This window comes from Lampris incognitus, chromosome 9 (assembly GCF_029633865.1).
Source record: "Lampris incognitus isolate fLamInc1 chromosome 9, fLamInc1.hap2, whole genome shotgun sequence".
In the NCBI taxonomy this organism is placed as follows: Eukaryota; Metazoa; Chordata; class Actinopteri; order Lampriformes; family Lampridae; genus Lampris; species Lampris incognitus.
In genome coordinates, this window is record NC_079219.1 from 12,774,631 (window position 1) to 12,797,571 (window position 22,941).

General features: G+C 44.0%; 2 protein-coding genes across 3 annotated transcripts in view; one reads left to right on the top strand and one right to left on the bottom strand.

Annotated features, from left to right (window-relative positions):
- The window catches only part of igflr1 (IGF-like family receptor 1), a 29,981-nt gene extending 23,680 nt beyond the window's left edge, over positions 1 to 6,301 (top strand). The window contains exon 7 of one of the 2 annotated variants that reach the window (XM_056286357.1): positions 4,884 to 6,301. In XM_056286357.1, the coding sequence (XP_056142332.1) occupies positions 4,884 to 5,209 (326 nt within the window). In that variant the 3' untranslated portion in view covers positions 5,210 to 6,301. The remainder of the gene's footprint in view (positions 1 to 4,883) is intronic. The other variant, XM_056286358.1, reaches the window with a different exon arrangement.
- A 1,986-nt stretch (positions 6,302 to 8,287) lies between these two features.
- Positions 8,288 to 22,941, bottom strand: part of kmt2bb (lysine (K)-specific methyltransferase 2Bb) — a 62,469-nt gene continuing 47,815 nt past the window's right edge. Inside the window, 15 exon segments of the mRNA XM_056286177.1 lie at positions 8,288 to 8,619; positions 10,105 to 10,234; positions 10,642 to 10,725; positions 10,916 to 11,023; positions 12,258 to 12,510; positions 12,707 to 12,844; positions 12,952 to 13,058; positions 14,123 to 17,315; positions 17,420 to 17,575; positions 18,534 to 18,694; positions 20,910 to 20,988; positions 21,083 to 21,200; positions 21,303 to 21,461; positions 21,659 to 21,796; positions 22,535 to 22,633. Coding sequence (XP_056142152.1) covers positions 8,344 to 8,619; positions 10,105 to 10,234; positions 10,642 to 10,725; positions 10,916 to 11,023; positions 12,258 to 12,510; positions 12,707 to 12,844; positions 12,952 to 13,058; positions 14,123 to 17,315; positions 17,420 to 17,575; positions 18,534 to 18,694; positions 20,910 to 20,988; positions 21,083 to 21,200; positions 21,303 to 21,461; positions 21,659 to 21,796; positions 22,535 to 22,633 — 5,199 coding nt within the window. The 3' untranslated portion in view covers positions 8,288 to 8,343.

Sequence of the window (22,941 nt, forward strand, 5' to 3'; positions counted from 1 at the left end):
TACACTTTAGCAAGGGGAACCCCCCAGCATGTATGTGTTATGTCTGCACACATCGACAGTGCTGCATTTGATTTGGTGCTGTTCTATTGTGCTGGGATCGATTGGTGATGCCCGCGGGCTCTGGGTTGTTTGATCGGGTCTGCCTGTGATGCTGGGTCAGTTTAAATAAAGAATGCAACGGAGAGGTTGTGTCGAGCGACAGCGCTGTGTCCTGACGTGATTTCTAAATACAATATTGGCGACGAGGATGGCTGATATCTCTCTCCCACCACCTGCCCCCTTCCTGGCATTACCTGGCGAGCCTCCGGTACCATGGACTCGCTGGCTACATAGTTTTGAAAGTTACATCATCACCTCAGGGCTCGACGACGTGAGCCAGGCTAGGAAGACGGCTCTGTTGCTACACTGCTTGGGAGCAGAGGGTCATCGTGTGCTCGGGTCTCTGGGGAACGTCACAAACTTGGACGAAGCTGTGGGACTTATGAGCACCCATTTCGCTGCTCCACAGAGTGCCCTCCTTCGGCGATTTATATTCCGTCAGCGACACCAACTGCCTGGTGAGTCTGCGCGGCAGTACGTCGCTAATTTGCGAGGGCTAGCTAGCTCATGCAAGTTTGGCGCGCTTCAGGACGAGATGGTTCGCGACCAGCTAATCGAACACACCAACAACGCAAAGGTGCGTGAGACTCTCCTGCTGGAAAAAGACGATCTGCTGCTGTCCAGAGCACTTACCATCGCACTACAGGTTGAGGGAGCAGCTGAGTGTGCTGCTGTGCTAAATACACAGCAAGTGGCCACCTCCAGTCAAGCTGCCAACGACTCCTCCCTCTACTCACAGCTGCCCCTCGGGACGCAACCCAGCCAGAGCGAGGCGGGCGCCGACTCCACTGAGCACGTCCTGCAACTGCAACGACGGCGTTCTCGGCCCCGCCCTCAACAGTCCTGTGGTAACTGTGGATCTCGGTCTCATGTTTCAAGGGCTCAGAACTGCCCTGCCCGTGGCCAGACATGCCGTAGCTGCGGTAAGCACAATCACTTTGCCAACGTCTGTCGATCTTCCCCGGCTGGGTCAGAGGGCCACACCCCCCAGTCTTCAACCGCCGTCATTCAAAAGGTGAGCTCTGAGCCAGTGTCATTCAAATCATGCACAGCTAACATTAATGATGTGTGCATCCCCCTGCTGTTGGACACCGGTGCAGGTGTGCTCTCCTGAATGTTGATACCTACAGTCAATTTTTCGGTTCACTGCCACTGTCCGCACCCTCAGCTGTCCTCTGTGGGTATGGTGACTCCAAAATAGATCTGGTTGGCTCTCTCCAAGTGACTGTCCGCTATGGAACCAAGCTGGTGCCCAATGCAGTTTTTCATGTGGCACGCCGTGGGGCCAACCTGATGGGCCTGGACCTGTTCTCCACTCTGGGGTTCTCCCTCTTAGACACAAGGGGGGCAGCAATCCTGACTGTTGCCACACCTTGGCAGCAGAAGTGGCCATCGCTGTTTATGGGGCTGGGCTGCCTCTCCGCCTTCGCCCATCAACCTCTCCTCAACCCTGCTGTGAAATCTGTCATCCAATCACTGCGCCGCATCCCGTTGGCTCTCCGTGATGGGGTCTCCGCCGAGCTGCAACAACTGCTGGAAGCTGGCATCATTGAACCGGTGGACGCGTCACCTTGGGTCTCAAACCTCGTGGTGGCTAAGAAGAAGTCGGGGGGGCCTGCGTGTCTGCGTCGATCTACGTGCAGTAAATAAGGCAGTGGTCCCTGATAAGTATCCACTGCCCACCTCAGAAGAACTCACTGCTCAGTTCTATGGCTCTGAGGTGTTCTCCAAGCTCGACCTCAGACAGGGGTACTTACAGGTGCCCCCCCACCCCAGCAGCTGAAACCTCACAGCCTTTGTGACACATGCAGGAGTGTTTCGCTACACCAGGATGCCTTTCGGTCTCAGCTCCGCCCCTAGCTGCTTCCAGAAAATCATGGTCTCCGTGCTGGCTGGCATACTGGGCGTGGCCATTTATCTGGACGATATAGTGGTACACGGGCCCACCAGTGAAATCCACGACAAGCGCCTCAACATGGTCTTCGCAGCCCTGTCCAAGCAAAGGCTAACTCTCAATGCTGAGAAATGTGTCCTCTCTGTGCCAGCCATCGAGTTCGTGGGGTTCCGGCTGTCAGCGAGCGGTGTAACTCCACTACAATCCAACGTGGACGCCATTCAGGCCATCCCTGAGCCCAGCTCGGCCGCCCAGGTCGCCTCCTTCCTGGGTATGACAAGTTACTACCTGAGGTTTCTTCCCCAGTACTCTGCGACCACAGCCCCCCTGCGCCAGCTGCTGCGTAAGGACGAGCCATGGGTGTGGTCAAAGGCATGCAGTGACGCTGTGCGTGATCTCAAGACTCAACTGACTTCACCACCAGTGTTGGCTCACTTCGACATCTCCAGCTCCACCTTTGTGACCTGTGACGCATCAGCCACAGCGATAGGGGCTGTGCTGTCTCAAACCCAGAACGGTGTGGAGAAGCCGATCGCCTTCGCCTCCTGTGCCCTCAACCTGACCGAGCAGCGGTACTCCGTGGGTGAGCGTGAGGCGTTAGCCTGTATCTGGGCTTGTGAAAGGTGGCACCTCTACCTCTATGGCCGCTCCTTCACCCTCAGGACAGATCACCAGGCCCTGACAGTGCTGCTGTCCACATCTGGGACAGGCCACAAACCCCTGAGGCTGCACCGCTGGTCTGACCGCCTCCGCCAGTACAACTTCAGCCTGCAGTTCACCCCAGGCAGAGACAATGTTGTCGCCGACCTGCTCTCTCGCTCTGTCTCCACCCCAGCTCCACAGACGGACACTGACTGTGTGGAAAGGGACATTGTCCAAATGCTACACACACCCCTTCAGGCCACTGTCTCTCTGCAGAAGCTGAGGGCAGCCTCCGAACAGGACCCTGTCCTCTCCCAGCTCCGCACCTACATCCAGAACGGCTGGCCTCACAAGGTCCCACAGGAGCTGGCTACGTTCGCCCGAGTCAGACAGGAGCTCTCCTGCTGGAACGACACCTGTGTGGCACGTGGGTTTTGCACAGTGGTCCCAGCTGCTCTCCGTGCACGTGTTTTGAATACGGCGCATGAAGGCCACCTGGGCATTGTGAAACTGAAACAGCTCTGCCGAGACCTGGTGTGGTGGCCGGGGATAGACAGAGATATTGAGGCTCTGGTGAAGGACTGTTCTGCCTGCCTTGTGAGTGGCAAGACTGGCCACCAGGCTCCCCCACCCCTGCAACCTCTCGCCTGGCCCTCTCAGCCCTGGGAACACCTGCAGTTGGACATTTGTAGTGAGATCCATGGAGTTCCCCACCACCAACGCTTCATGGTGGTCGCCTACGATCTACACTCAAAATGGCCTGAACTCACCACTTCCGGCACTGTGACCTCACAGATCATCATCGACTTCCTGGACTCTCTTTTCTCTCGCTGGGGCCTCCCAAAGACCATCACCACTGACAACGGCCCTCAGCTGGTCTCTGCTGAGTTCACTGCTTATCTCGAAAGCAAGGGCATCCGTCATATACGCACTGCGTACTACCACCCCCAGGCCAATGGCAGCGTTGAACGTTTTCACCAGTCACTGAAGAACGGCCTCAGAGCACACATGGCCCAAGGGTGCTCTTTCACGCAGGCCATCCGTCACACTCTGCTGCACTATCGGGCCACACAGCACTCGACCACAGGTGTCTCCCCAGCCTCTCTCATGCTAGGCCGGGAACTGTGCATGCCCCTTGACAGGCTCCGCCCCTCCACACCCCAGGCACCTCCCTCTGGGGTCAGAGCCTCAGTCACTCGTCAGCAGACGCGGATGAAGCAACGAATACAATTGAATACAGGTGAGGTGCAAGACTGTCTGGTGGCTGTAAAATATTGTTTACCATGGAAAACAGGGCTTTAGTGTTCCCTTTGGCTGATCTAATTAAAATTGCATAATACGACGATTTAGCTGTGGACAGAGCCTACTTATAAGGATGTAATGTGGCTCCAAAGAGGGGTGGGTTTGATCATTTTCACAACGACTTCCCATTGTTTTTCAATGGGAATTTTTTTCGCATTTTTTGCCGATTTTCCTTGCCATGGTTACTCGAATAACTAAGAAGTCATAGCACACCATTCCCGATCAAACTGCATGTTCACATAGTGTACAGTTTGCACAGCAGGCACATAACTGTATAGTACTTGCCGACAGTTATCAATTGCTCCTGATTGACCTGTGCTCTTCTTTTCATGCCAATCACTGATTTTGTCCTTCTACTGGTCCTCAGTTAGGCCAGTCCTGGCTGTATTCACCTTGCTGTTGAAAGAATGCCTTACTCTGCTTTGTCTGTTCATCTACCAGATGTGATAATTGTCCTGCTAAATGGAAGGTCCACAGAACATTTAAAACTTGTACATCAGTTTGTGCACACAGCCAATTATTTCTTTGTCATCATAGCACTTATGAAAACCCATCATGAGGTTTCATCATGTGATAGTGTTTCAACCATATTTGAAATATTTGGTTATTACAGTTAGACCTGAGACATCTGAAAGTTCATATTGCCACCACTATTTCCCTTTAGCTTGAAACATACAATAACGTTTTAGAGGCGAAGTGTGTGGGCCCTGCTGCTACTGTGTCCACATAATATGTCTGCTCATGGCTAAAACTTTAACCCAACTTTGCCAGTTTGAATTTGGTTCTGTTATTGGCTTCTCTGCCCCTAACCTAGATTCATTTTCCCATTAGACTGTACTCAATTTGCATAATCTTGGCTCCTCTTCATGTGTTTTGCTCTGGATGTTGAGGCTTTAGCTTTTTTACAGGATCCATTGTTCTAACACCCACACCTCTGCCTTTCAAGGTCCACAAGTCCAAGCAGCACCTTTGCAGACGGTGCTAGACAACCTGGATGTCCTAGAGGAGTTGATTATCCTTTTGGATCCAGAGGGCCAAGGCATGAAGAACACCAGACACCTGGCATCTCGCTGCTCCTTCCCTCATACCTGGATCAATTACACTTACTCGAGGAAGGACAGCAAGAGCCCCCTTAAAATGGTGTTGGAAGGAATCACCAGTAAGCACCCCGATTGGACAGTAGAGCATCTTGCCAAGCTGCTCAAGGAGATGGGCCGCAATGACGCTGTAGTGGTTCTCAACAAGCTTGCATTGAATGAGAATGTGGTTTAGCAGCCCTGGAATTAAATACCAAAGTCAATATGAATATTGAGCTGATTCCATGTTTAAACACAATTGTAGCCCATAGAAGAGACTGGTGATGTCAGATTAGTGGATGTCTAATTTGATTTACATTTCATACATCTCTGTAGGTGCAATTTATTAAAAGTACAATCTTGAAAATCTTTTCTTTTTTTTTGTTGAATACTGAGTACTCAGTATTTCACAGGTGTTTGACCACTTCAAAACCCAGGAATTTATCCGAAACAAAAGACATTGTTGAATCTGGGTTTTAGCCATTCCCATGTAGTAGAATCTGTCATCAAAGACTTTCTATGAGGTTGGTCTGCCATTTCTGTAGCCACAACTTTGCATCCTCAAACTCTGTTACTTTCCATATTGTTAAGATATAAACACCATGCTGGACCATTTTTCCAGGGCAAGTTCAACCCTAAGTAACCTGTCAATGAACAACTATAAAAGCATTCACAATCTGGATAATTGTAGATTATCTGTTGTCTTAAACAGCTACGCCAGTGATAAAAATGCATGCAAAAGTAGCTTTAACCTGTTATTTGATCTATTCCTGAGATAACATTGTGTACTTGGTGAGATACAAATGACTGATTTTATTTGTTCAAACATCTTAACATATTTATTAAGCAAATAACATTATAAATAAAAAAGTGCATAGAAAAATTAAACAGGTTTAGAAATATGTATACAATTATTTACAAACTTAGGATTTATTTGTACAAGGTAACAAAGACGCATATTTAAAGTTCACACAATTTCTGATTTTTATGTCTTTTAACACTTTTTATATTTTAAAATAACCCTACTATATCTATATATATATATATATCTATATATATCCATATATAACATAACAGCTTTCTGAACAGATTCTGGGAGAGACGGTCACGGTTACTTCAGGTTTTGACTAGTGCGCCGTATCCTTCATTGCTCTCGCAGAGGTCAGCGCTGCAGGACATTAAAACCAACCTACTCTCAAATTATGTTTTGTTGTTGTTGTTTTTTTTTTTTACATCAGTATCCCCAAAGGGCTGTCTAAATAAATGAGGTAGAATTCTTGTAAGAAATTGGGAGTGACTGCTTTTTTTTTAAGATGATTGACACATGATAATCTGGGCTCCATCCCAGTGATTGGACATGCAGGAAGGGAAGGAGACAAAACTCGGGGGGGGGGGGGGGGGATTGCTCAATTTCTATAAGAAAAACATCCTAAAAAGTCTGTGGGGAGAAGAAAGAAAATCTAACAAAATTAAGGACATGGACTTTGGAGGGTAATCAGTGTACATCTTATTCCTGTAGGTGATTTGAAGACTGTCAGTACGCTGTCCATGAAATCTTGTAACCCCCCCCCAAAAAAGAAAAATCCTTTTAAAAAGACCTGCTTGACAATAGTTTCTCTCATAAAGGCTTGAAGGCAACACACAATTATGCCAAAACATGATTCAAGTAAGAGTGAAAAAGGGAAATCAATCGTAAACAAAAACAGAAAAGAAAAAGGGAAAGATCTCCCACTAAGCTAGACCACCACCATTTATACAAAGCACAAACAAATCTACATTTCACCATCCCAAAAATTTAAATAGAAACCTGAATAAATATTACTATTGATTTTAACAGTGTGGATTCAGTATCCTCAAGAATGACAGTATTGAACATTGACTATGAACAATATCAAACAATTTTTAAGGTGCTGAGTGCATTTTGTCCAGCTCGATTCTCCATGTTCTCGGGACAAAGGAGTCTGGTTGGTGGAGCTGAATGCACACACTCAGTGGCAATGCGTTTTAACAGTGCGTTCCCTGATATGAAATGAATGGGGGGGGTTCAGAATATGCCAACAGCACAATTTGTATTTTTAGTTAACTATGCATGGAAATGTGCATCTGTATCTAAAGGGCAGTGAAGCCTTATTGCAATAGATAATCTGCACGTGTCATGACAGTAATAAGAAAACTTTTAAAAAAATGAAAGTTGCTGATTACCAGCTCAACTCTTCACTCTTGGCTTGGGTAGTGTTTGCTACATACACTGTGCATTGACAAAAAAGCTCTTAAAGATGATTTTCCATCTTAAGGACACCAACTCAACTCAAACCACAAAACAGAGATAAATCTCCCTCTCAGCACAAAGGAAGGAAACCGGATGAAAATAACAGGCGTATTCTCAAATGTAAGCCACTGAGCACGGAGCAGACACTTACCCGTGTCTTAAATGTACCCTGTGTGAGCATACATTTAATGTACATTAGTGGGATATATTAAGCTATACATATTTTTTTTTTTTACTTGCAGGACATCTCAGTCGAACTCAAGATCTTAGAAGACTGAAATTTCAGCACCATTGTTGTTTTGTTACGGGAAAAAAAGTTGTACAGAGAAAATATCCACAGTGAGAAATGATAAATATGAATAAAAATAATCAAAATAATCAGATTAGGTTTGAGCAGGTATATGGCTCAAGATTTGACTTCACCGCCACTCTGGAATAAGCTATATGATCCCTTATCACTGGAGGATGGAGCCGACATGATTACAAGTGAACAAGACAGACATATCTCAACAGTTACAAGAATCATACCTGACCATACTTTTTGAGGCCTATAGCTGAAGGTTATGAGCAGTGATTGGAGAAGGAAACATATGGCTGACATGAAAATCTATTTAAAAAAAAAAAAGAAAAAAGAAAAAAGGTGCCATATACAGAAACAAAAAACTGCAACGTTTGAACATCCTGTTCTTAGAAACCCTTAAACCTCTTATGTTAGCTTCCTCCACAATGTCCTGTGTGAGCTCACTCGACCAAGCCGTATGTTTTTAAATGTTCACTAGCGGGTGTATCTAGACTACAGGCCATTGTGAACATAAAGCAGGCAAGACACTTGTTAAAAGTTACTGTTTGCTGTGCAGGTGCTCCCCCTATTCATTCTTTTTTTTTCTTTTTTTTTTACTTGCCAAAAGTTATCAGCTCACTCCTTTCCCAGACAGACTCATAGTGGCTAATTCCCGTGCTGTGCGGACAACCCACTTCTACCCAAAGCCTAATCCAGTGGAACCTTAATTTAAGGCGTAACTTGTATAAACAGGATACTCCTCTTGTTGTGAGGGACCCTTTCAGTTGAGGAAGCGCCGACATCTCCGAGCCCCACAGTTACAGCTGAGCTTGTTGCTGGCATCTTCAATGGGGAACTTGTAGTCGTAGGTGAGTTCCTCTCCCCTGTAAATCTTCCTCAGGGCAAAGATGACAATATGCTTCTGCCCTTCCACATTGATGACCCGTGAGTAGCAGTTAGGTTCACAGGAGTGGTTGATAAATCGTGCTGCATTGCCATGCATGGTTGCATCTACCACATCAAAGTCATCGATGCGAAACATGTAACAGCCAATACCCTAAGAGGAAAAAAAACAAACAAATATATAAATATATACAAAATTAATTCATATTGAACAATTGCTAATTGTTCATATTTTTTTCATGGCCTATTTATTTTATTGGTTGAGTGATATTGGATTAACACTGCATAATTAAAGTCAGGTAACTAGCAATACAGCCTCGTGCCGAGTTTGCCAGCTTTGGGGTTCTATATTACAACATATCAATGACGAACCGCCAAAAGGGTGCCGCCTTTGCCTTTGAAAATATTATGATATGTAGAGCTTGGTCCATATACACTGCATACTAAATTCAATGCAAATTGGTCCAGTTGTCTTGGAGCAGCTGCTGTTTCAGTGTTTTTCACAAAATTCAGCTTAAGCTTAAAAGATTTAGGAGCTCAAAAGCTGTAGGAGTAGCTTGGCAAAATTTGTATGGAAAGAAAATCTACTACTACTACTTTAGGCTGCTCCTGTTAGGGGTCACCACAGTGGATCATCTGTAACCATCTCTTCCTGTCCTCTGCATCTTCCTGTCATACCAGCCACCTGCATGTCCTCTCTCACCACATCCATAAACCTCTTCTTTGGCCTTCCACTTTTCCTCTTCCCTGGCAGCTCCATATTCAGCATCCTTCTCCCAATATACCCAGTACCCAATTTCCCCTCGGGGATGAATAAAGTATTATGATTCTGATCTCTCCTCCGCACATGTCCAAACCATATCCATCTTGCCACTCTTGCTTTGTCTCCAAACCACCCAACCTGAGCTGTCCCTCTAATATACCCATTCCTAATCATGTCCTTCTTTGTCACTCCCAATGAAAATCTTAGCATCTTCAACTCTGCCACCTCCAGCTCCACCTCCTGACTTTTTGTCAGTGCCACTGTCTCCAAACCATATAACATAGCTGGTCTCACAACCACCTTGTAAACCTTCCCTTTAACTCTTGCTGGTACCCTTCCGTCGCAAATCACTCCTGATACTCTTTTCCACCCACTCCACCCTGCCTGCACTCTCTTCTTCACCTCTCTTCTGCACTCCCCGTTATTTTGAACAGTTGACCACAAGTATTTAAACTCATATGCCTTCCTCACCTCTAATCCTACTTCTTTCTTCAAGGCCTCCTCATTAGCGAGGGTTGCCCGCACCATCAGGATGACATGCTTGCCAAACAAGTCTCCTCCAGTTCTCTCTGTCCTGAGCTGATCTTGTTGCCTCTGATATTTTCAGACTAAGCCATTCTTTGATGTCATCATGATACTACTGCCTTTTTGGTCAGCCTCTCTTGCGCTTTGTTGGTGTAGTTCCCAAAATCGGTCTTTGTTAATTTACTTCTACCTGGACGATAGGTATGATAACTTTCTTTTCATTATATGTGCCATTACTCCTACTACTGTATGTAAAGAAAATAATAAGTAACTGTAGTGTGTTGCTGCCGCGATCACTGGGAGTCCTAAGAAAATATGCCTCCCGTAAGTCAGAAAAGAGAGCAGTCCTACCTTGCCATCATAGTACTTCTCTCTTTTGTCTGTGAGAACTGAGCGAATGACAATGCCTGCGTATTCAATGACCATCTCCCCCGCTTCAATATTCCGTTTACAGAAAAGACCACGGCCATGGATAGCAGACCTAGGGCAAAAAAAAAACCAGATAGGTCAGATCTGTCAGGACAGTGATTTGGGGCGCCAAGGTATTAACTAATATCTAAAGCCTATGTAACAATATCTGAATCTTCTGCTGTGTCTTTACTTTAACTTTTGGGATTTTTTTGAGCTATCCTTTTTTCTTATGATGGTTTTAACAGAGGCGAGGTTGGAATTCCCTCTTTTGTTACCCAACTGAAACCAGAAATAGGTTTCTCACGTTGCAGTGAGAGAAGTAAAAAAAAAACATAAAAAGATGAAGAACTCATTTAAAACATTATGCAGTCACAAGAAGGGTAACAGCCAACACCCCCACCCCCAAGGTGAAAAAGTAAAGACTCAAACTTTGCCCCCCCAAAAAAGAAGCAACAGCAAACATCATTGTGTTCTGACCTGTATACACCTACAGCCTCCTTGGATGTCCTCTCCAGATGCCTAAAGCGCATAGCCATAGGCAGCTCCAAGCTGGTGGCCCGCCTATCGGGAAAAAAAAGTTCATGAATTTCTCTGCACAGAAAATTCAAAACTAAAAATATGTTCGTAATAGTTGATATAACCACAATAATCTCCACTTTGGCAACTAAAGAGGAAAAAAAATCTTACAAAATATCCAATTGACTAAATGTTTGAGATTACACATCTCTCTAACCAATTTATCAAATTTTACCTGGTGGACTTAAGAAGGACTTCATCCTCCTCATCATCATATGATCCTATATCAGGAAGCTGTCTGTGCTGAGAAGCCAGGAAGTTAAACATATCAAAGGTGGACTTCCTGTAAAGATAAAAAGAAAAGTATGATGTCTATGTCTAGATGGGGACGGGTCTAACAGTATTTCAAATTAAATAAAGAAAAAAATTATTAAGGTTTTTTTCTTCTCTCAAGTAAAGAAACAATTCACTTGAGTTTTGATTTCAGTTTTTAGATAATTTCAAACATGACATGTACTTTTCCTCAGTCAAGTTTATATGTCGAAGTTCTACATTATTTTAGGCTTTACAAAACTGCATGACCATAATACGATGGAAAGTTTAAAAATAGATGACATGGAAGCTGAAAGCTGATAGAGTTCTTCAGAAACAAGACACTGCATGGGTGTAGGTGAGAAGTAGAGAAATTAAACACCTACATGACTTTTGTGGGCTAGTGTTCTTGCGTCAGACATGACATTGCTTCCACTGAAGTTGACAGCAGCCCACAGGGGAAATTAAATGTTTCTGTGTTCCCAGGCTCAATACTGGGAATGTTATATGAGGTCTCAGTTCAACTGCAAATAGCACCAGACAGTAACTCTAGCTGGAAGGCAAACATGAATAAATTTTGACTATTTTTGCATTTGGTTACTTGTGCTACATGCCACTTTGGCCGGTAATCAGCCATCATTTGGTGATCCAGCTTTGTTGTAAAATTATATTTGGCTAGTACAATTCTGAGGGTAGATGACTAAAAATGCATGTTCCCAGCAGAGCATAGAAGAGGAAAAAAAAAAAACAACAAAAAAACCATTTGTTTTTGTATCTGTATTTGTTTTTGTGTTCACAGCTGAACACAGGAGATTAAAAAAACCACAAAAAAAAAACAGTTGTTTTTGTATCTTGCCTTCTGGGAAAGAAACCTCATTTTTAGTCAACCACCCTCAGAATCTTACTAAGCAAATATTATTTTACACTGGTGCTGATCACTGCTGGTTACCTGCCAACGTGGTATGTAGAGCTAACAGTCAAGAGTATACTGGTATTTGCAAGCCAGCTAGAGTTAGTTTGCGTCCCTACTTGCACTTGAAACCTTAATAGTTTTTCTGCCTGTTAAAGGATTTTTTTTTTTAGGGAGTTGTTCCTTATCCGATGCGAGGGTCTAAGGACAGGATGTTTTGTTGCTGTAAAGCTCCTTGAGGTAAATTTGTAATTTGTGATATTGGGCTATACAAATAAAATTGACTTGACTTCTCTTTCAGCATATAATTTACTTATAAAAGACAATTTTCTTTAGCAAAGTTAGCCTAACAGACCTAAGGTAGAGCTCAGAGCGGGCGCAGCCACTAGGGTTGATAGGCAGGTCATCCTCCTGGGTGAACTGTTTGAAGAAACGGAAGGAATGGCGCTGACACCGGCAGGCCCCTTGGAGCTGTTCCACCAAGAACATGACCGCATCGTGGACCAGGCCGAACATTCGGGCACCGGTCATACCGGAGAAAGTCAGCTGTCTCAGCCTAGCAATCGCCCGTGCCTCCTGCACCCCATCTATTACTGCTCTCCAAGCCACTGGAAGGGGTGGGTGGGTGGGAGGGTGAGAAATAAGAACAAAATAACAGTGACGATAACTTCCTAGAAAAGCAATGAGGTAACTACTCTTTCAAAATCTTATGACATACTGTAGAACTGGTGTGCTTCAGAGGTAATTTTTTGTTGAGCAATGTCAAGGCAATTTCAAGGAACCCGCTTGCCTTAACAGTCTTACCCTCTAGGCTGTCTGCCTCTGCACTGAAACCGTCATCGCTGGTGATCTGAAACAGAAGATGTGGCTGATCTTTGTTGGGTGGGCATTCCTCATCCTCGTCAGATGGCAGTAATTCCTCATCTGAGCTAGAAGCAGCACCTTAACGAAAGGGAAATGAGTTCATAAGCTGATATTGTCAATCACATTGTTCTGTTATTATGCATTACATTATTTTGTGGTACAATCGGGGCACATCCCAAGAATACCTGAGTACTTTTTCCAGTCAGTGAGGGTGCTGTGTCCCACTGCATCCCAAACTTGTTGTTTCCCTGCATCCCCCCGAGACACTGACACACAGTCCCAGGACTCTGACCTGTGTGAAATAACAGTGGCTAAGTTGTAGTGGACAAGACAAAGGCAGTAACACACACACACAGTGTATGTGTATTGTGTACATTTCTTTTAAACCTTTAGCATTTCAGTTGACTTTATGAGATAATCACATTTCATTTCCCAAGCCTATTTCATTTCCCAAGCGTTATCTTGTCAAGGTCTACACTGGGAAACACTCGTGTTTCATCAGTCTCAGAGATACAGGGATGTGCCATTAATTGGAATTTATGACTCAATTTATAAAATGGCAACGTTGGAATTTGTAAATATGGTCAAACTCTTCATCTTCCATATGTATAAAATATGTTCAAATCAGAGTGGGACTTCATGACATGTCTCTATAGCTGTTGTCCGAAAAGCAAATGTCAGGAGCTAAACTTGCTTTGAATTATATCGGAAGCACTTGCATTGTGTCTTAGCTCCTTACACATAGTATGAGTGGAAGTTAAACCGTCTACTAGTGTCTGCCTACTCTTCTTTTCACCCTAAATGCGTTCATGTGAAAAGGCCAGGAGATCAGACTTGACTCTACTGTTATTTCAGTTACTGCAACTGTGCCATTTAACAGGAGGTTGAGGTGATGAGCGCATGGAACTAACCACAATTCAAAACCAAACACCTTTATTTTCCATTGAGCTGCATTATCAAGATACCAGAAGCGTATAAGTGCATAGTAATAAACAAAAAAATGGCCTATTTACCCTCCCTCCTGTAAACATGACCTATTTCATAGACCACTAATCTCATAGATATGCTATGTATTGGTGCTAGAATGGCTTTTTTACCAGTCAGATTTGTTGGTATATGCTCATCTTTGGGAGAAATTGCTGAGTTTAAATATTTCTGAGGGGTGTGATTTGCTTAAACAATAGGGGAAGAGCTGTTTTAAGAATACATTGACCTGAACATAGATCAAACTACATTAGAAATGAATAAATAAAAATTCCAAATTTTTTAGAAAAACTTACGAGAATAGTGGGCTAGAAAGGTAAAAATCTTAAATTGAATCCCTTTAAAATGGAATAAATAGGAGTAAAACCTCACCCTGAACTGTCAGAATCACTGAAATGTTCCTCATCCATATTGTCCAGGTTCAAAACTTCTTTCACTGTGGGTGTCTTGATGCGAACTCCTGACACCCTGGAGGAGACACTAGGAAAGCTAGGCCTTTGGTGTTCTTCAGTATCAATGGGGGGTTCTGGATCCAGGAAATCAACTTTGGACTTTTTTGTGACAATGCGGTCTGAAAGAGAGGAAACCCTCTTCATGCGGACATGGGTGCGAGGGCGGGGTGTTGGTGTTGGCATTGGAGTTGGAGCTGATGAAGGTGGCGAAGTTGGAGGCTCTGGTTCAATTAACAACCCAGGGGGCAGAACCAGGGAGGAGGGGCTAAGTGTTCGAGGCCCACTCCACTTGGGAGTGTAGTTGCTGGCCATTGCTTGGTTGATGATGGCTTGGGCGCTTTCCACAGGTGTCACTGGAGGATTCTCAGTCCATAAAGGCCCTGTGGCTTTGGCTGACTTGGATTGCCTGGATCCAACTGACTCCTTCTTTTTCCTGGGTTTCTTCATCTCAAGGATGGTACCGTCTGCTAATGTTCTTGTGCTCTTCCTTGGCTTCTTGACTTTGACTGAGGCCACTGACCCATTGCTATTGTGAGTGAGCAGCTGAGTAATAGTGGTTGGATTCTGAACGGCAGGAGATACCATCTGGGGAATTGCTGTTGCCAGGTTCGTCCCAGGAAGTGGGGCAGTCATATTGCCAGCAGCTGCCAGTGTGGCTGACAGGGCATTGCTCTGAAGTAGACTGGCTATTTGAGTAACACAGTTGTAGGAAGGAGAGTTGGGACTAGGCAGCTGGAAAGTGTTGCTCTCTGGGTTTTTCACAAAGATCTGGCCGAGGCGATTCACCAGCAGAACATGTGGTGTAGGATCAACATTTGGACCTCCAACCTCCTTCACTGTAAGGATGGCATGGCCTGGTAGAGCTTGAGGTACCATTGGCTGTTGAGGCTCTAAAGCCGGCCTGGGTGTAGCAAAGTTGATGGAGATTGTGTGACCGGGAGTGGCATCCTTCTGCAAAGATGAGGAGCTATAGCCATTTATTATCACAGGGGTTGCAGTGGGCTGGGCAGAAGACAGAGTCGATGGACACTGTGTCAACAATCCAGCAGGCACTGATGATATGGTGGAGGAGGAAGAAACAATAGTTATTGCTGTAGAACCTAATGGCTGTGTTTGCGTGGACAACATTGGTAAAGAAACAGCTCCATAAGTTCCAACTGGGTGGCTGGTGCTGGATGTGGCAGACAACATTGGATCATTTTGAGTGGCTATGTTCAATGGAATTTGTGATATGTCTCCAACTGTACTGAGGGTTGTGAGTTTAGTACAGAAAGACCCCATAGGTGTCAGATTTGTTGTGTCTTGTGAGGATGACACTGGCTGAAGGGTAATACTCGCCAGAGGAGGCTGGCTAAAACCAGACAAAGCGGGATTAATCTGTAAAGGGTCCATTAGAACCTGGGAGGGGTTAGACAGATCTGAGGAAATAAGAGAGGAAGGCTGAAGAAGATCTAACAGAGGACCATGGTTACTGTCTGCAGAATCACCCAATGAGGGTTCTCCTGAACTTGCTGTTGTTAAATGGTTCATATAGACAGTAGATTCATCAGTGGATGATACAAAATGGCTGCTTTCAGGTTCAACGAAGAGAGGTTTGGGGAGCTCAGACTGATGAGTACCAATGGGTGAGCCTTCTAACACTGGAACCATCTCAGTGAGGTGCGTGCTTGGAGAGGCAGGGTCACACCTTTCCAGGACAAGAGGTGTTCCAGAAGAAAATTCTAAACTGGAAGCCTGTAATAACGCTCCTGGATATGTACTTTGTGATGTTTTTGGATTGATTATGTTAGCTGGAGATTCTCGAACAAGGGCAGCAAGTTCCTGATCGCCCGTCTGTGCTTCTGAAGGAGTTTCAGAGCTTTGCTGCTCATTTGTAGAGACTGTGGTCATTTGTTGATAAACAAAGCTCACATCAGCCTCATTTGACTGAGCAGTGTCAAGGGCTTTAGGTTGATTCTGGGATAAACTATCCATGAAGGCTTGACTGGAGGATGAGACAGGGAGTGATGAAGACTCGGAAAACTTGCGAATAGATGATACTTTGGGGACTGGACTCTCAGCACTCAGCCCATTGCTTGAACTGTTTGACCCAGGAAGTATATTTAGGTTTGGGGTAGGAATCCGAGCTTGACTAGAACCCTTTGCTTTCTGACTATCATCATTGGTAGCTATGCTGGCATCACTTTCTGTACCATCATCTACACCATCCAATTGAGCAATAGGCCTAGAGGACGGGGAAGATGGCGACTTGGGCTGATCTTTCGAACCAGGACAACTGACTATTGTCCTTGAAAAGTCAAAATAGTGTTCCATATCATCATCAGAGGATGCATTTCCCAAATCTCCCCTGGCAGAGGCAGTGGACCGTGGAAGGGATGAAACACGAGACTTTCGCTTGTGTAACTCTTTTGTTCTCCCCCAAAATTCCTCCTGGTCATCGCCCTCCACCACTATCTGGCCCCCACAGTTCATTGCCACCCCTTCATTCAGCAATGTCTCTTCAATCTCTAGCTCTGTCTTCAGCTCAGAGCCCAGAGTCATGTCAGGATCCTTGTGGAATGGCCCATAGGAAAATTCTTGGTCACTCTGTTGGCCTGACTCCCTTAGCGGTGATGTACCATTTGCTGTAGAAACATCTTCAGGCTCAGGTGAAGCCAGGAAGTTGTGTGGTACCTCCACAGAGTCTGCTTGGCTCAGATCAAATGGTAATCGGGGTCTGGGGGAATGTTGTATGACTGAAGAGAAAGACAGGCCTGGAGAGGGAAAGCTTCCCACACCATCTTGCCATGGAGGATGAGGAAACAGTGCTGAGGTAGAGTGAGTCATTGAATTCCCAGGGCATCGGACCGAGGAAGTAGTTCGACCTCCAACAGGGCGGATAGATGGAGAGGTTAGCAGGTTGTCAGTAGCACCAAGAGGGAATAGTGGGGAGGTGGGAAGAGAGGACTTTCCAGCACGGAGGGTGATCGGTCCAGTGAGAGGGCACATAGGTACAGGGGACAAGTGACTACGGAGGCCTGATGTCTGAGAGTGTGGACTGTGGCGTCGGGGCCTGCGGGTCTCCTCCAGATCACTTATGGTTAATATGTGGTGGGGTTTGGACTGCATTACTCCTGAGAACAAAAATGTATAAACAATCAACGCATCTATTAAGTATATGAAAAAGGAACTGTTTCTATCTTTTGGCCATAAGAAGAGAAAATCACTTGTAATTTACCTGGTGATGGCAAGGGCCGAGACATTCCTCCAGCCGGTCTCCTCGGAATCTTTGGCCTTAGTCCATGTTCGGGTTTGGGATTTGGAGCTGGGTTAATGGATACTATCTCCACTGGAGGTTGGGGTTCAGCCATGTCGGTCTCGTGGGCTTCTGATTCTGACATAAAGTGGGTTTGCAATACAATCAGTTTCTGTTAAGGCAGGGCGATATAGTTAAAAAATGTATCACGATAAAATGTTTAATTTTCGTTGATATCGATAATTATTGATAATTTTTAATGACCTATTTCAAAGACCAGGAGAAAAAGGTTGAATTTAACCACTTCATTTTGAATTTAGCCACCTTACTTTGAATTTAACCAATTAATTTATCATCAATCAAGTCATTAATCAGGACTCACCTCTTCAGACTTGCTTTCATCTGTGATTTATGATGTTTGTTTTTCTTCCCCTTTTGTATCTGTCTAAGTCGGAGAGTACTGCTGGTGTCGTGTGGCTGCTGCTTCTCCCTCTCGTAGCCCCCCTTCCCATGTATGTCTGTGTTATGTTTATCTGTTGTCTTGTTTCACCCCGTTTATTGTAAAGCGACTTTGAGTGTTAGAAAAGCGCTATATAAGTTTAATTTATTATTATTATTATTATTATCAAGGCACACAGGTAATAATTTTAATGCTAATACAACAATAAAAAAATCCTTTTTAATCAACAATTTCCTCACTGTCTGCACTCATTTCCTCACTCCATGCTGTTCCATTGTTATGTCACATGTCAATGGTGCAACCAGACAACACACCCGTTAAACGATTGACTGTTTGTGTGTCACTCTTAGCACTCTCCATTATCATGGGATATGATAGGCTGTTTATGAGCCAGGAAGGGAGCACACTAATTTGTTATGTGCTTTCATGGCGGTTTGAATTTTATGTATTTAAGTGAAACTATTGAAAATTCTATTGAACAATTTTCTTATTGTTATTGATGAAGTGTTTATCGCCCATACATATCAGTATTGTTTTATTGTTCAGGCCTAGTTTCTGTAGTTTTCAACTTTATGCATTTACTCAGTGCCAGCCTAATTCATTGAGTGCCAAGTAAGTAAGCAGGGAAATACTCACCGGGTGGGGGACAGGGGCTGTGGGGGATGGTACAGTTTTCTCCTTGGTCAGGCATTTCCTCAACAAGCTTCTCGGGGACGAGTGGTCGGACCTCCCGGACTGTGCATGTATATTTGCACCGACGCAATGGATTAACTGTACTCCAGTACCAGCGAGAACATCTCAAGAGGCAAGAAAATGGTTTATTGTTAAAATAGGAGTTTTAACAGTGTTTCACATTCAATATGCCCAATAAATCTTTCATTTAACTAGTGCAGCGCCTGTTCGGGTGTAATCCTCCCTCCAACCACAATGTGGGTTGCAATAGCAGAGTGGCGCTGTTCGTCTGGGCAAGAATGGCTGTCTATATGTATGTCTGTCTGTCCTCCAATTTTTTCGGCAACTACTCGTCCAAACAACTTTACACTCAACACTGCACTTCCTTGGGTCTTCAGCAATACACCCGCCAAGTGTTAAGTCGATCAGATGAACTGTTGTCAAGAAAATCGAAGGACAGTCAGACAAACAGACAGACAGAGATTCCTTCCACTTATTATATATACTATAGTGCATCCGGAAAGTATTCATACCCCTTCACTTTCCCCACATTTTGTTATGTTACAGACTTATTCCAAAATGGATTAAATTCCTTTTTTTTCTCATCAGTCTACACACAATACCCCACAATGACAAAGTGAAAAAGGTTTTGTAGAAAATTTTGCAAATTTATTAAAAATGAAAAACTGAAATATTGCATGTACACAAGTATTCACACCCTTTGCTATGACACTCAAAATTGAGCTCAGGTTCATCTGTTTCTACATCTTGATTGGAGTTCACCTGTAGTAAATTCAATTGATTGGACATGATTTGGAAAGGCACACACCTGTCTATATAAGGTCCCACTGCTGACAGTGCATGTCAGAGCAGAAACCAAGCCATGAAGTCAAAGAAATTGTCTGTGGACCTCCGAGATAGGACTGTATCGAGGCTCAGCTCTGGGGAAGGGTACAAAAAAAATTCTACAGCTTTGAAGGTCCCGAAGAGCACAGTTGTCTCCATCATTCATCAATGGAAGAAGTTTGGATTCACCAGGACTCTTCCTAGAGCTGGCCGCCCAGCCAAACTGAGCAATCGGGGGAGAGGGGCCTTGGTCAGGGAGGTGACCAAGAACCCGATGGTCACTCTGACAGAGCTCCAGTGTTCCTCTGTGGAGATGGGAGAACCTTCCAGAAGGACAACCATCTCTGCAGCACTCCACCAATCAAGCCTTTATGGTAGAGTGGCCAGACGGAAGCCTCTGCTCAGTAAAAGGCACATGACAGCCCGCTTGGAGTTTGCCAGAAAGCACCTAAAGGACGCTCAGACCATGAGAAACAAGATTCTCTGGTCTGATGAAACCAAGATTGAACTCTTTGGCCTGAATGCCAAACGTCACGTCTGGAGGAAATCAGGCACCTCTCATCACCTTGCTAATACCATCCCTACAGTGAAGCATGGTGGTGGCAGCATCATGCTGTGGGGATGTTCTTCAGCGGCAGGAACTGGGAGACTAGTCAGGATCAAGGGAAAGATGAATGGAGCAAAGTACAGAGAGGTCCTTGATGAAAACCTGCTCCAAAGCGCTCAGGACCTCAGACTGGGATGAAGGTTTACCTTTCAACACGAAAACGACCCTAAGCACACAGCCAAAACAACGAAGGAGTGGCTTCGGGACAAGTCTGTGAATGTCCTTGAGTGGCCCAGCCAGAGCCCAGTATTGAACCCCACTGAACATCTCTGGAAAGACCTGAAAATAGCTGTGCAGCGACGCTCCCCATCTAACCTTACAGAGCTCGAAAGGATCTGCAGAGAAGATTGGTAGAAATACCCCAAATATAGGTGTTCCAAGCTTGTAGCTTCATACCCAAGAAGACTTGAGGCTGTAATTGCTGCCAAGGGTGCCTCAACCAAGTACTGAGTAAAGGGTGTGAATACTTATGTACATGCAATATTTCAGTTTTTTATTTTTAATAAATTTGCAAAAATTTCTACAAAACCTATTTCGCTTTGTCATTATGGGGTATTGTATGTAGATTGATGAGAAAAAAAAGGAATTTAATCCATTTTGGAATAAGGCTGTAACATAACACAATGTGGGGAATGTGAAGGGGTGCGAATACTTTCCGGATGCACTGTATATAAAACTTTGTTAAAAGAAACACTCAATGGTAGGGAAAGTGCTCAACAAATAAGGAGCAAAATAATCCAGTGAGTCAAGTAAATTCTTTATGAGACAGTACAAGCCTGTTTCATGCCGTTGTATTCTCATAAAGAATTTACTTGAATGGGTGAATGAATGAATATATAAATAAATCAATGAACGAATGAATGACTAATGGTAAAAACGAAACTTACTGAAAACCCACAGGAAACAGTTTTCCTTTGCTAGCTGAAAGCTCTGTAAGCACACCGAGCTTCTCGATCTGTACCGAACCTATAAAAAGAGGAGAAAATTATAAAAAATATATGCATAAAAGGGGAAATGGGAAGTAATCTGGACAATCAGCTGCATAACCCAAGACATTTACCGATCATTACGTTGATTGATTCTGGCTCCAACCCAGTCAAGAACTTCCTGCGGAGACTGATGCCCTCAAAGTCAACATACACCCTACGATTTACCTCGAACGCTTGCCCAGTTATCATCTATAATGAAAAACAGCAAACAGGAACAACATTTTTAGTGCAAAGAACCAAACATTTTTTTCTTTCACTGTCTGGTAAGCTATTTTAAAACAATTCTGATACTTTGCCACTGATGAGTTGTCTGTGTTTGTAGCAGTAGACTTTCTTGTCATCCTGGAATACGCAATGACGGGAGCGGGCACACATGAAGTGATAGTTGCTCTGACAAGAAGTGAGGCAGCAACCCACTGTGGCACCCGTTTGGTTGCAGCGCTCACATCGCTGTGAAGGGAAGATTTTTCCACAAATTCAGTAAAAGAAGGGTGACATGAGTAGGGAGAAAAACATCAACTTAACAAGAACATAAACTGCCTAATATTTTATAGATGACAAAAGCAGGGGAAAAAATCTAATTATGGATTGATATAGGATAACTGATTTTATAATTAAGCCAAATGTGATATAAATCAAGAACTGACCATTAAGCGACCCCTTGTGACAGCACTGTGCACATGAAGTAGAGAGCCATTGTCCTCTTCAAATACCTCAGCTGACCACAAACAGCAGTTGACATGGGCCCATTCATTCTGGCCTAGGTAAAGCAACCTGCCTGCTTCCTGTGGAGGGACACGATAAAGAGCCATGAGTAATTAAGAATTACAGTCATACTTATCTGCCCATTAAACATTATAAACTAAAAATAAAATGCAATATGGGTTAAGCCCCACATCATGTTGGACAGATAACAAGTGGCTAAAAGTTTTCAATTGAAATATGACTAAATATAGAGGCAATGTAGTCATTGAACTTGCTACGATGTAGTTTTTGTATCTCTCTGTATCCATTTTAGCAGGCAACGTTGATGACAGCAACACTAATTTGCTGCCATCAGTTATTTTGCAAGCAATCATGGTCCACATTGCAAAAGCAAAGGTGCATAGGAAGCAAAACAGCTTACACATGTTAATTTTTCAAATTGCGGTCAAATACCTCTACTTGATCCAAAGTTACTGTTCACATTACAAAAGAGATATCACATTCTATATTCCCAAAGTACATTAATGCCGCTTCTCAGTCTGATTAACTAATTCTGACAGTAAACAACATAGTGGAAGATCTGATCAAGAAAAGTAGCATTGAAATTGTCTGGGTGACAATTAAACATTGAGTCTATGATATATATGACATCAAAATTGTTTTAACCATAGCCACTATTATACAATACAGCAACATGGATTTAGGAACAAAGAACATTCTCATAATAGAGCATTTTCATATTCGTATGTCTCAGGTCTGTGTTTTGCCAAATTGTGTTTTCTTTCTGGGGTTTTCCTTTTGTATTATGCTCTACTTACATTGGGTTTGGCATCTCCATATTTTTGGCACAGAGAGCATTGCCTCTCATCATCCTTGGACCATCCAGTGTCCAGATCAGCCTTAGAGAGCCGGCCCCTCTTCCCTGTGTGGACAGACAGAAAGAATAACTTTGAAACCAAAATTGAAAGAAAAAAAAAAACAATAATAATAATAAAAAATATATATGTATATATATATATTAAATATATATATATGTCGCTGCTTGCGGCTATATACATATATATATAATCGCAAGCAGCGATTAACGGGGTCCAAGCAGTATTGCAGCTGCCGTGTTGTTGAGATAGACACGTGTCAGTTGCAGCGCACCCTATGGACGAAATTTCACAAAATTTGGCATGCTTCCAAAGAACGTTGTGGCAACTATGTGCGACAAGTTTTGTTA